The sequence below is a fragment of the Stegodyphus dumicola genome, chromosome 4, assembly GCF_044657685.1.
Source record: "Stegodyphus dumicola isolate Sdum_Otavi_A_Nest chromosome 4, ASM4465768v1".
Classification (NCBI taxonomy): Eukaryota; Metazoa; Arthropoda; class Arachnida; order Araneae; family Eresidae; genus Stegodyphus; species Stegodyphus dumicola.
In genome coordinates, this window is record NC_140771.1 from 50422690 (window position 1) to 50436456 (window position 13767).

General features: G+C 33.7%; 1 protein-coding gene across 1 annotated transcript in view; it reads left to right on the forward strand.

Moving 5' to 3' along the window:
* Positions 1-13767, forward strand: part of LOC118198608 (PAX3- and PAX7-binding protein 1) — a 111182-nt gene that overhangs the window by 63580 nt on the left and 33835 nt on the right. Inside the window, exon 11 of the mRNA XM_035370333.2 lies at positions 10241-10356. Within this exon, the coding sequence (XP_035226224.1) occupies positions 10241-10356 (116 nt within the window). The remainder of the gene's footprint in view (positions 1-10240; positions 10357-13767) is intronic.

Genomic DNA, 13767 nt, shown 5'->3' on the forward strand with positions numbered 1-13767 from the left:
GAATTAATTATATTAAATTTTTTCCCTCAATGATGCGTAATAATTATTTATTAATACTATATGAAAAGCTGTTTTTTAAAAATTATAGATGATATTATTCAAATTTTTAACTATTTTTTTTAAATTTCTCTCTTTTTTTCCTTTTTTAAAAAAAATATTTGTAAGAGCAAATTTTTATCTTCGGCGTTTTATCGTCTGCTACTTTACTTAACTTCGTTTAAATTGAATTGTCTAAATCGATTGATGTTTATTTCTTTCGATTGATTTGAACTTTCGATTGATGTTTATTTGAAATTTATGAAAATATTTTATGACATTAACTGCATAATTTATTTATAAACAAGCTGTTGCTTATGAAGTGGCTGAAAGAGCAGCTGATACTATTATCCATATTTTTAAAGCACAGTATATTTTTATAAAAACATAAGATTTAGAATAATCATTTTTATAAAAGTCAAATTATGATATAAACATACAACCCTCTAGAGACTGAATTAATGGAAGTTCAATGGTTATGTAGAAATAATCTGCAGCTACCTAATGTCTGGATAAGTCAGCAGGTTCTATGGACAAGTAAGAATAATTATATAAACGACACTCAACATCCTTCATTCAATTAACAATGGGGAGGCCATGTTTATTAAATGAATTTAAGAAGTTTTTAAACGTAAAAAATAAACTAATTTTTTATCCTAAAACGTATCTTTATGCATATCGTATTTTCATTATATCCTTAAAATTCTAATTTAGAATGTAATTGTCAAGAACTGAATGCTAATCATCAGTAATATAATAAGTAATTTTTACGGTTATTAATTAATCCTTCTTATAAAGTAATTGCAAATATTTCAAAAAACATTCTGTCTGAATGCAAATATTTCTAACTTTATATTAATCAAGATTGCACACGATATTATTTATTTGCACTTCAATTCTTACCGTCAGCTCTAGTGGAAGTTACAAATCAATTCTGTTTAATTAAGGAATACCATCTAAGTTTAGAAACAGCGTACCATAACAGCAGTTCAATTATTGGCGCTGTAACTTTCATGTTACTCCCTATTGGAAAGCTACCTCATTTTTAATGAGTATTCGGGTTTTGCTAGTAACTTCACTTGGAAATCGCACTTAAACTAGGTTAGTTGGTTATTTGAACATAGAAAGAACATGAGAGCTGTTTGGTTAAGATGCTTTCATAGAGAACCTTTGTAAAGAAAACCTAGAAAACTACGAAAACCAACCATGCAGCCTGGGTTAGATTTCACAACAAACAATTAGTATTTAACAATCTTCAAATGCTAGGCAACTGGTGAGGCTCCAGTTAAAACTCCAATTTAATATTTTATTTGTAAATATTTAAAATATTGTTGTATTCTTAGATACAAAAAGCAGAATTTTTGTTAACTCGTTAGTAAACTACCAAGCCATAGTGCAAATGAATATTCAATTTCTTTTGCCATAATTATATTCACTTAATATTCTTGGAATATGAGCTAAAGAAAGAATGTTCTCAGAAGATTAAAAAAGTGTTTAAATTTAGTGATACAGTCAAAAGTCTTTAATCCGGACTCGTCGGGACTTCGGCGATTCCGGATTATCGGTTTTTCCGGATTATAGATCATCAATTTAAATCTGGTAAGATGGCATACAGAAATTATAAAATTAAAAATATGAAACCTTATTTTATGAAATAAAGAGCAATTATGATCTAAAGGGTATCAAATTTTACAAAAAAAAAAAAAAAAAAAAAAAAAAAAGCTTAATATTTATTTGTTTACTTTATTAAACATTTCTTTCAATACGCGCATGCATAAAGCATACATTACGTAAAGTCGAAATTAGAAAATTGCAACCAGAAAACTATTTGATGTGTATTCGTGATATTTGTAATGACGAGGAATTTGATTTAAATCATATCAAAGACAGAGTACATCGAGATGAAATACTACATTTAGTAAGGAATTATAAGCCAAATAAAATAAAAACATCTGCCCTGAAGATAAGGATAGTGCTGACAGATCAACTTCCAGTTCATTGCGCGCCGCAATGTCCCCCCTTCCACAGAGCAGCGTGAAATTAATAAACAGATTTCGGAATGGTTAGAGAAACAAAGGATATACCTTTATTTATTTTTTGCAGCAATTCCACTTTTTCTTTGATGGACATCGGAACATGCTTTCGCTTTGTAGATCCTTTGGCAGCTCCAGAATCGGAAATTCATTTTGACATAATCGAAAGTTCAAGCTTACTTTTATAAAATTGCTCTAACAGTCTGCAAAAAATAATAAGCTGGATCCAATTAGAAGATTAAGGAACAACGCAATGTGCAACATTAGCTGAAATAGATAATTAGATAATTTTAGCTTAGCTTATACCATCAGTTATTCATTAAACGTGCATGCGTAAAGGTAGTACGTGCATGTGTAAACGCATATGTGCATGCGTAAATGCATTACGCGTTTATGCATGCGCAGAAAGTTTGTAGCTTTGAGGTCCGGATTATGGACGTCCAGATTTAAGACTCTTAACTGTATTAGGTTTGTCTTAACAAACAAGCTTAGGATTAAAACGATTCTGCAGTTGCCCGAGTAGTTGACTTGTAAATAACTGGGAATTAAGCAGATGACTTCTGCTTCATAATCTTACGTTATTCAGTCAGAAAATGTATTCCAAATGTTTTGTATTGCATGACAATGCATCTTTTCATTATTCAATAACCAATCAGAGAACAGCTTGTGTTCCGAAAATAAGTATGTGTACCCAAAAGTCCTGCAAGTTCTTCAAACTTGTCTTCTTTTGACTTTTTTTTCTTCCCAAAAAACTAGATTTGCATTCTGCAGTGGATGTCTGCTCATGGTGGCATTCCTGGAAATGGCATTGCAAACAGGCTTGCCAAAGAAAGAAGCAAGACATCTAAACAATGGAAATAATAATCAAATTACTTTTGATGATGCAAATGCCATCACAAAGTATTGACATCACAAGGATTCTGCACTCCTTGTTAGGTGGGGATGTTGCATTCAATTTCTTTTTCAAATATGGGTTCTATCCAAAACCTTAGTGATACAAATGGAAATGCGAGGAAATGTGAAGAATGGATAAAATATCAGAATATGGCAGAACATTCTCTTTTGATGTGCAATGAGCACGAGGACAAAAGCTTGAAGTTTTTTTGCTAAGAGACTCATTTCTCATCTGTTCATAGTCGATGTTTAACTTCGGCTCGGAATTATATTCATTTTAAATATGTAGGAGATGCATTTTTTCCTTTTAAAATGTTAAATAAATTTGGTTTTGAATTCTTTGTTGAAGTTGTGACCTTTTTAATGCCTTTTTGATGAGTCAAGAGCATAATGACATTAAACATACCATCACCATAAGTGCATGCACCAAGATTTATAGTTGTTGTGCCCCCTATAATAAGTGAATTAACTCAATTCATACTTTGTTTGGAAATGAGTGGCAGTGCTTTAGTTTTTCGCAAGAGAAATATTGTGATTAGTGCAGTCAGCTAAAAATTTTTAGAAAAGAAGTTAGCTTATAGTGAAGTGGTTTTATTGTAAATAATTTAACGATATCTGTAAATAAATGTTAATACCTTTAAAGAAACTTCTTGCCTGTCAATTCACGCGAGCTCTCTTATATTTTTGATAGAGTGAGTATTTTTAGTCGAAGAAACTGAAAATAGTTGTTATCCGTGATTCATATAATTGCTACAAAATATCATCATTTATGATTTAGAAACATAACTATTATGTATTATTGATCTGCAAACTGTTGAAAGCTTTGGTTTGTTCTTAAAAATGACATCTGGTGTTCTGATGGTATCTTTTCATGGAATGAGTAAAATGGGACATGTTAATGTTAAAGGTTCAGCACATAAGAGCCTGAATTTCTTCCATTGCTGTGAATGTTATTCTACGAAATCCAACCACAACCTGATATATACTATGCTGATGCCACAAAGTATTTACTAAGACTAACAGTATACAAAAAATCCAAATTTGGATTAACCCATTAACTGCCGTGGACGTATATATACGCCGCCTTGCTCATCCGATGCGTTAACTGCCCTTTCAAAATACTATCACTTGCTTTGCGCTGCTATCCGTAAAATTATTCACAAAGCTTTGGAATACAACGCCACAATGACCTTGACAAAGTATGCGAAGGAGGATACTATTTCAGAGAAGTGTGGGGAGAAATTGGAGAGAGGGGTGTGTCTAAAACGGTGAAAGTAATGACTGCGCGGTATTGGCTGGTGTTGTTTGAGTAAAACGTATTTTTTTTATTCTGTGCCCTCCGTTTTTGTTTACTTTTTGTAGTAGGTTCCAGGAATAAAGAAAGATATAATGGATGTTTCAAACCCATTTATCTTTTTTGAATGATTTTTTGATGAACTGCTCATGCTTCATATTGTTATTGAAACTAACCGTGTTGTAGACGAGTATATATGAACCAACACCTTGCAAACAAAAAATTAAGAACAAAATCATGGCATTCAATCAGTTCAAAAGAAATACGTTTTTTTTTTTTTTTTTTTTAGGCATACTGATTTCACAAGGTATAACACTGAAACCTGTTATTACACTTTACTGGTCTAAAAATGAATTTACCGAAACTCCATTTTAGGGATCTTTTTTATTATAAAAACATCATTTTTATTATACTTGCATCTTTATATACTTTTACTCAAAACATTAACTTTTGTGCATTCATTTTTCTTTTATTCTTTATTTTGTGAACGTAAACAGTTTTTAAAAAGTAAAACTTGCACTTATTTTCCTCCTAATACGTTGCATTAACTACGTGCACCTGCGTGAAAAACCGTGGCACTGGGAAATGAATCTTGTACATTTTCCGCGGCAGTTAAGGGGCTAATTTACAAAAGCCAAATAGTAACATGTCTTATGCAGCCAAAGAAAATAATAACCAGAAAACAATAAATAAGGATGTCTTAAAAAATGTAACTGAACAAACAGAAAAATAAAATCATTCAGCCTAGCATAAGCATCTTAGAAAGTGTGTATGGTGTATGTGTGATTATGGCAAAGCCTCGAGGGCTATCTGCCTAAGGGGAGGGATGCCTTTCGTGGAGGACTTTCTAAGGGAAACTGGCTCGTATACATGTTACACATGGGGAAAACCACGAAAACGCCCATGCAGCCAGTCCGTTCGCGGGATTCGAACCTCGGACTGAACTACCAGTGTTCAGCGACTTTACCGCTCGGCCGCTGGTGGGCCCCATCTTAGAAAGCGTGGAGTCTAAGGCAATTCACTCAAAAATGGGCAAAATGATTGCATCAATTTTCTTCCAAGGAAAACCAATAAACAGCTTACATAATGACCTTTCTAATTTCATTGAACTCTTGTGGTTTCTGCCAGCATTTTATTAATATCCTTTACCCGATTGATGTAAATCAACGTATCTAAATGTCAGTGCAGGGAACATATCTGAAACAAGACCAGTTAGTGAAGCTATGGAGGCATTTCATATTTCAAAAGGATAATTATGCCAATTTATTCTGCTGAGTTGTCTATCCATCTGATATTGTTACTTTGCCTATATTCCTTCATCTGTTGGAGTACTGATAAGAAAAAACTGATTTAAGTTTGTTCAGTTTATGTACCACCTGATGAACACATCGATCAGTGAAATCTGAATAATAAAGCAGTTGCCTGAACCTATCATAATTATGGATGATTTCAATGGTTGCAATCTATTATGGGGAAGTAAGGATAAAAATTTACTCAGCACCCAAACTGAACAAATAATTGAAGATTATGGTTTTATCTTACTTTTTATCCATTATCATTATTTAGTAATAAAAGCAATGCACCTACTTACATGAGCCTTCAAAAACTTTTCATGCTATCAATCCTGCTATATATTTACCATCTCTCTTGTCATTTTGTGCATTTAGTTTGGGTAAAAGTCCATATGATAGTGATCACATTTCTATCCTTATATCTTTTACAAAAGAAAGAATAACTTCTTTCTGAGACTTTATATTTTGAATAGAGTAGATTGGAAACTTTTTTCAGTCGTAGCGGAGCTCATGGATGGTGTAGAGCAGTGTTTCTCAACCTTTTTTGGTCCGCGAACCGGTAAAACTTACAAAAACATTTCGCGAACTGGTGTTTTTTGTCCCTCCCCTCCTTCCTCCCAAAACTTTCGAAGGTATTCAAGAATTACTACACAAGTTAATTGTAATAGTCTTATTAGCATTTGTCTACAATCATATTTAAATATAAAGATAAGTAAATATTGTAATTATTACATATTAGTATAATTATCATAGTTAAGTAAATAAACCTTTGAGAAAAATCACACAGTATTACAAAAAAATAATCACAGAAACTGCATATAAAAATGGATGAGTAACGGTTCTTGGACAAGCGAATGAGGATCCTTTATCTACCATACCTGAAGCACTACTTGTCAACCTCTTCTTGTCCTCAAGTGGCAACAACGGAAATAATCAGAATTCATAATAATGCTTTCATTGGAAAGAACATCTCTACAAACAACACATTCAGGTTTTGGACAATTTTCTTTTGATTGTGGCCAAAGGACAAAACCGTATTTCAAATAGTCTACGATATAGTGCCTTACAAAGCTTTTTCTTTTTTTGCTGATTATGGACTATATTCAACTTCATCTGTATTCGAAGGGACGGATGACGTAGTTGGTTTTGGAGAATCCTTTCTTTGTATGAAATTTAGTAATGTGCCTTTTGTTTCCTTCTTACTCATCCTGGTTACTGATTTTTAATCTACTTAAAGTTACAGAAATAGTAGTTAGTTATAGCACAGTATTAAATTCAGAAGTTATTAAAAACTTACGCTGATGTATAGTTTTCAGTTGTCCAAGCATACAGAAGAATTTAAGCAAGATAAAAAGTGAAACCTAATCTAAGACAACTTAAACACTATGATAAATATTCAGCATTGAAGTAATCAGCGATACTCAAGGCTGACAGTGGCACATTAATTGGTGTACTAAATGTATGGCACAGCAATTTATGAAAAGTGATACATAGTTGCCAGTTTGTTATATTTTTCGTCATCGATCATATTATTTTCTAAACTAGTAAACTATTGTTATTGTAATATAGGTGTTGTTGTAATATCGGTTGTTGGGCGATGATACTTTGGGTTTTGAACAAATAGCTGGATTAAGACGCACTAACACGCCGAACAAATACTAATTCAGAAGTCAAACAACAAAAATCAGCGTTTTATTTTTAAAATTTTCACAGGACTAGTATCGATGGTTTTACCGAACCACCATCCTCAGCTGTAAAACAGCAAATGAACAAGATAGGAAATAATGATAAGATAAGATAAGAAAACCAGGACAAGAATAAGCAAGTGGCGCCATCTGTTGATGAAATCAGAACTAAAACATAATTTCTTTAAAGGCCGAAGGCAAAGATGGATTGGAATTAGGATCGTTAACTAAAACAGAAAGATTTTTTTGAATGTGAAATGCCTCTAGAAAATCCAGTTCTCCAATGGAAGATGTTTTTTTGAATGATTTTGGCAGCAGAAAAATTTAAAGTGTGATATTCAGTTCACTTTTGAACTTGAGACTTGCAATTCTCTTCTGTTTCTTGACATTCTGGTCACACATCCAACTTCAGTACTACGGTTTACCGTAAACCTTCATCAGTTTGCCTTCCACCTCACTTTAAATCATGTCATCCGACTAAACAAAAGTTAGCTTCATTTTATTCCTATGTTTTCCGTGCTCTTCAAGTTTGCTCCTCCAAAAGCAATAGCTATTGACAGGGGCTTTTCACCCAACGTTTTTAATCAAGCACTTAAAAAATTCTCAACACACTAAAAGGCACACTCTTGTTTTAGGAGATTATAAAAATTCTGTTGTCATTTCCTTCTTTCCATCAATTAGCTATAAAGTTGCACATATTTTGCAGAAATTTAACTTTCGGGTTGTTTATTGTCCCATCAATAAAATTCTGAGTTCCCTACTCAAGGACCCCATTCCGGATATGAATACCTGGGCAATTTATAAGATTCCTTGCCAGTGTGGTTTAATTTACATTGGCCAAACTAAGAGAGCCTTAAAATTTCGCGTCAAGGAACACGAGGCATATGTTAGAAAAAAGGAAACACAGAAGTCTTCTGTTGCTCAACATTGTTGGTCCGAAAATCACACTTTCAATTTTTCTGCTGCCAAAATCATTCAAAAAACATCTTCCATTAAAGAACTGAATTTTCTAGAGGCATTTCACATTTTAAAAAAAAAAAAAAAATCTTTCTGTTTTAGTTAACGATCCTAATTCCAATCCATCTTTGCCTTCGGCCTTTAAAGAAATTATGTTTTAGTTCTGGTTTCATCAACAGATGGTGCCACTTGCCTATTCTTGTCCAGGTTTTTTTATCTTATCATTATTTCCTATCTTGTTCATTTGCGGTTTTGCAGCTGAGGATGGTGGTTCGGTAAAACCATCGAAACTAGTCCTGTGAAAATTTTGAAAATAAAACGCTGATTTTTGTTGTTTGACTTCTGAATTAGTAAATAGCTGGATATTTCATAGACTGGTACTGGTCTGCAGACTGGCAGTTGAGAAACACTGGTGTAGAGCATGCCTGTCGATGAAGCACTGAAAAGCATTTACTGATACCACTGTCCAGGCAGTTGCAGTTTCAATACCATGGCATCAACAAGGCTTCAATGATACTCAAAAGCATGGTGGTATTGCAAAAGCTCTGTGTTGGAAATTTGCATTCCTCCCATTCGTGACTACGCTGAGCAGAAAAGGTGAACTGCATGGAAGGATCCTTCCCGACAGAGAGAGAAAGGGTTGTGTGTCTTCCCAATTCTGATGGTGCTGAAGACTGTCCTTCCTGCCATGCCTATCCTAGGTGTTTGTCGACGTGGCCAACAGCTGTGATTCTCTCAAGCATGGTGCAGAAATGTGATGCATGGAGTCCTAACAAGGAACAGCATAGTGGAAATAGGAATCTAGCTGAGCATTCCAGATTGAAATCATGTTGTATCAATCAAGTACATTCTTATATTATCCATCCTATAATTTCATTAATGTGTCATAGTCTGACACAATATCTTCATCTATTTTATTAAATGGAAAGAAAGTAACCAATTAAATCTTATGTTTTTAACTTAGTGCAATTTATACTTCTGTAGTAGAGAACCTCGTTTCTACACATAATACTGCATTTACTCTCAAGGTCTTTTAAAAAAAGGTCAAGATCTTATAAATTTCAAAAACAACACTCTGAAACTATGAAGCAATAAAGAAGAGCTTGAGAAGTATTTTGGAGGTCTTTGTCAGATTTTATGACCTTCAAAAAAGTAAACTCAAATGCAAGAAAAGTCAGATCAAAGAGCCAGAGAAATTCATGGATAACCTATGAGACAATCCTGTATACCAAGCAAACAAGTATGGCATGTGGGATATATAATGGTCACTCTGATAAAGGGATATTATATTGTTATTCTGCTTAACGGTAGACTAGGCAGTGATTAACCATTTTCTCAAGTACTTTGCAAATGCAATTTGTAAGCATGATGGGCTAATTACTGAAGAGATTCTTTGGGTCTTTCTATGGAACTGACAACAGTTTCCTTCTTGTTCTGTTTAACAGAGTATTGAGGGAGCAGCTTAAGTGCTTGGAAGCAAACTTTTGTCATTTCCATAAAAAACCCAAAAAGTCTCTTCAGCGTTTAGCCCGCCATGCTTACAAATTGCATTTGCAAAGTGTTTGAGAAAATGGTAAATCACAGCCTAGTCTACTGTTAGCAGAAAAACAGTTTAGTTTCCCTTTATCAGAGTGGTTTCTGTAAAGGTGGAAAGGGCTCTGTGCTCCTTTTGGAACCCACTATCCATTACACTTTTGTACAGAGAAATGATTTAGTTTCTTTTTTTATAGGGAAGAGGCCTATGATAAGGCTACTAATACTACTTTACTAATAGTGGCTTGTACAGTTATTCTATAGTATGGAACAGTATGTGAGCATGTATGCTATTTTTGCATAAGAAAGTGCCCTCTGGTGGTGAAATTTGGAGCTAATCCTCCCCTCTGTAATTTTTTTGCTTTTGCTTCATTAACATGCTTCTAAAATTTCATAGCTTTCTGATTAATGCTTACAGTTACAGAGAGCTTGAAACAAGCATACTTTAATAATAGACACTCTGTATTTAGCAACTTTCATAATATGTTTTGTTACTAACACTGTCATTATTTATAGCATGCGAAGGAGAAAGCAAAGAGAGCGTGGAATGGTTATAGTCAAACATCAAGATGGAATGTCATCTGATGATGAAGAACCTGATCTAGATATCCTGGAATTCAAGAAAATGAAAGGTTTGAATTAAATATGGCTAAAACCTTTCATATATATAAGCCTAAAAGGTGCATTAGAAATGTTATTAATTTTCGTACGGTATTTAAATCTGCTTTTATGTAGTATAAAAGATTTTGTGCGGGCTGGAAAAGGTGATAAAATTCATTGTGGAATTTTGAGATGACTAGGACAAGTTGAAAAATAATTAGCTAAGGCACGTTAAGTGCTGAATGATAAATTTTCATATATACTTAAAATAATTAAAAAACATGAATGTAGTTTAGCATGCTGATCTAAATGTTTAAGATTTTAAGTGCAGTAGAGTCCCTGAAACTCGACTCCTGATATCTTGACAGAAGTATAACTCAATAACTTTTTAAGAACTTTTTAAAGATATCTCTAGGCCAAACAGATCAAATATTACATATAGTACATATAATTTTTATTTATGTGTATGTTTTTCATGTTCTGTTTAAAGATTTAAGTGTCTTATTTCTTGGAACTGCCTAACAATTTCAAGCTATCTTGTTATACTTGGCAATACTGTTTGCATCTTTTGAGGGTATGAAGAAAGTTAAGTAGCAGCTGGCTGCTGGCTTACTTTCTTTTTTATTGTTGCAAAACATTAGGAGACTTGTCTGAAGTTTTGTGACTGCATCTTATTGCAAACTAAACTCACACCAATTCATTGTGGGTATTGTTCCTCAGTTCACATCCATGCATATCAGTGTTACATATTTTTTGGGACTTTTCTGTGAATTGAAAACGTCATTTGAAAAGAAAAGGAAACAATGTGACCACCACCCACAGATCAATGGACAAGAGTAGATTTTTTTAAAAATGTATATATTATTTGTCTCTAGGATCATAATATTCAATTTCTAGTTTTTTAGTTAAAACATTACATGTGTCAAAGGGTTAAATATTAAGAGTTCTGAAAAACCTACCCTTATTTCATAAAACTCGACTTTTCCAAAAATTTGAGGGACTCTAATGTAATTCAGACAGTGCTGGTAAAACAGCAAAGCATTCAACCATTGTTCAAATGTATTCTTTCATAAATTTCCCCATCTTCAAAGTTACCTAAATAAAGGAATGTAAAATATTACTCCATTTTTACATCATGAAATAATTTATGATAATAATCATAAATATAATCATAGGTTGCAATGAAATTTGTAAATTTGTATTATGTAGTAAGTTTTACTCATTTTATTAAGCTGATATCTTTTAAATTTTATTTCTATTTATATATAAATATAAATAGATAGATTAATATAGTTAAAAAAGAATTCACAAGAATGAGATGAAAAATCATGTTCGCTTTTGTTAATTACTTGCCAATGTTTCAAAATGAACTTTAGTTGGCTGTTTATATATGTATACATATATGTGTGAAATATAAGAAAATATGATAGCTGCTTTAAAAATAATTGGTGACCTCAAAATTAATATTCTAGATTTGGTGCTCTCCCCTAAATTCAACTGTTCTCCCAAGTTCGAGATCCTTTTATGTTATGTAACAACCTCAAATTAACCAATCATAGCTTTTCTCTACAATTACATCAGACTTATTATCAATACCACTGGCGAATTATGTCATTCTTCTCCGAGCTTCCGCCATGCCAACATCTATGCTGCTTTGCTTCCCCGTCTAAAATGCCTGCATCTTATTATTATTTTTAATGAAACCAATGTGCATAGTATTTTATCCTGTTTAATTATGATTGAATAAATGTCTGCTAAACTAATTTGATATGTGTTAAAATAAAAGATTGGTGATTTGCCAGAGCCTATTGGGTAAGTGCAAAAGTTCTCCCTGTTTTCATTACCCATAAAGAAGAGCAAATAAATGCAAAATGAACAGTACGTATTATTTTGCTCCATTCTTAGTTATGATCTCTTGCCATCTTTTTGGTAGGAGATGAATCTCACGGCGGTAAAATTCCGGCGTTTTCAAGTTAAAAAAAGTCTTGGATGGCAGTTTTCACAGCATCAAGATCATCAAAGATTTTCTGACTGAAGGAATTGTTCAATGCATGAAATAGGTGATAATCAGTTGATGCCAAGTCGGGAGGATGGGGTAAAATCTTCCAGTTGAAGCCGAGTAACTTTTGTCCAGTGATGATAGCAGCATGGGGTCTGCCGTTATCATGATGAAGGATAACACCACGACAATTGATAAGACCTGGCCGCTTTGCTACCAAATTTGAATGCACCTTGTCTAACTATAGAGAGTAGAAGGCAGCCGTGATGGTTTGGTTGAGTGGCAGGACCTCCCAGTGAATTATTCCCTGCACATCCCACCACACACTTAATAACATCTTATTGGGATGAAGTTCAGCTTTCAAAGTCGATGCAGGCAGATCAAAATAGCAACATACACTCCTACAATGCTTTATGTTACGGTACATAACCCATTTCTCATCTTCTGTCACAATTCATGTCATGAATGGGTCATTTTTGTACTGGGAAAGCAAGGAACACTGGTGGCAGTTCGGTCATCCCGTTGATTAGCTGTAAGGTTATTTGGAACCCAACGATCCAACTTTTTCATAAAACCCAATTTAACCAGCTGTCTCTCAACCATTGTCCAGTGTACGTTGAAGGTCTCTGCTAATTCTTGCACGGTTGGGTTCAGGCTGTTCCTTATAGCTTGGTCAATATTGTCTTCTTCAACGTGTGATGGCTGTCCACTCCTAGCCTGATCTTGACAGCTTGTCTCCTTTCCTAAATTTATGAAACCATCGATGACATGTACTTTCGTTTACTTCATCCTCACCCCCCATAAACTTGACAAACATTGTGACATGCTGCAGCTGCCGTACTCCTTTTATCGAACTAGTATAACAAACTGTGTCTTATATGCTTTTTCTCACTTTCCATGTTACACCATCTGAGATTTTTTTTTTTTTAGATGATTAACTATGCGAGACATGATGCAGTTATATGTGAGGCATCCACACATTTTATTGGTCAACAATTTTCGTCATTACAATGTCATGTGTGAAATCAATTCCATTGCAAATTTGCATATCCAAAAAAAATGGGTGGAACTTTTTCGCTCATCCAATAGTTTCATCATCTTTCTCTCTTCTTGCCACTCTGCCAGCACGACGCATCAAAATTATTACATACTTATAAAGTCACCAGGCAGTAGGCTGAACCTACTGCCACAACTCCAGTGTGTTTTAGTTCAAAGGGATTAACTCTGTTATCAAGTGATTAGTGTTGTTTTTCTTTTTCTGTCTTTACTCAAGTGCGGACGGACGTTTCCCCAATTGGATTTCAACAAATTCTAGTGACTGTGAAAGAAAAAATTAGAAAAGAGTGATAAATGCATGCATGTTTCTTCAATCTACAGTGACTGGACTGCAAAAACAAAAATTTAAAAGTGATTTAATGTTGTGTGTTGAAAGTTCATCGATCTC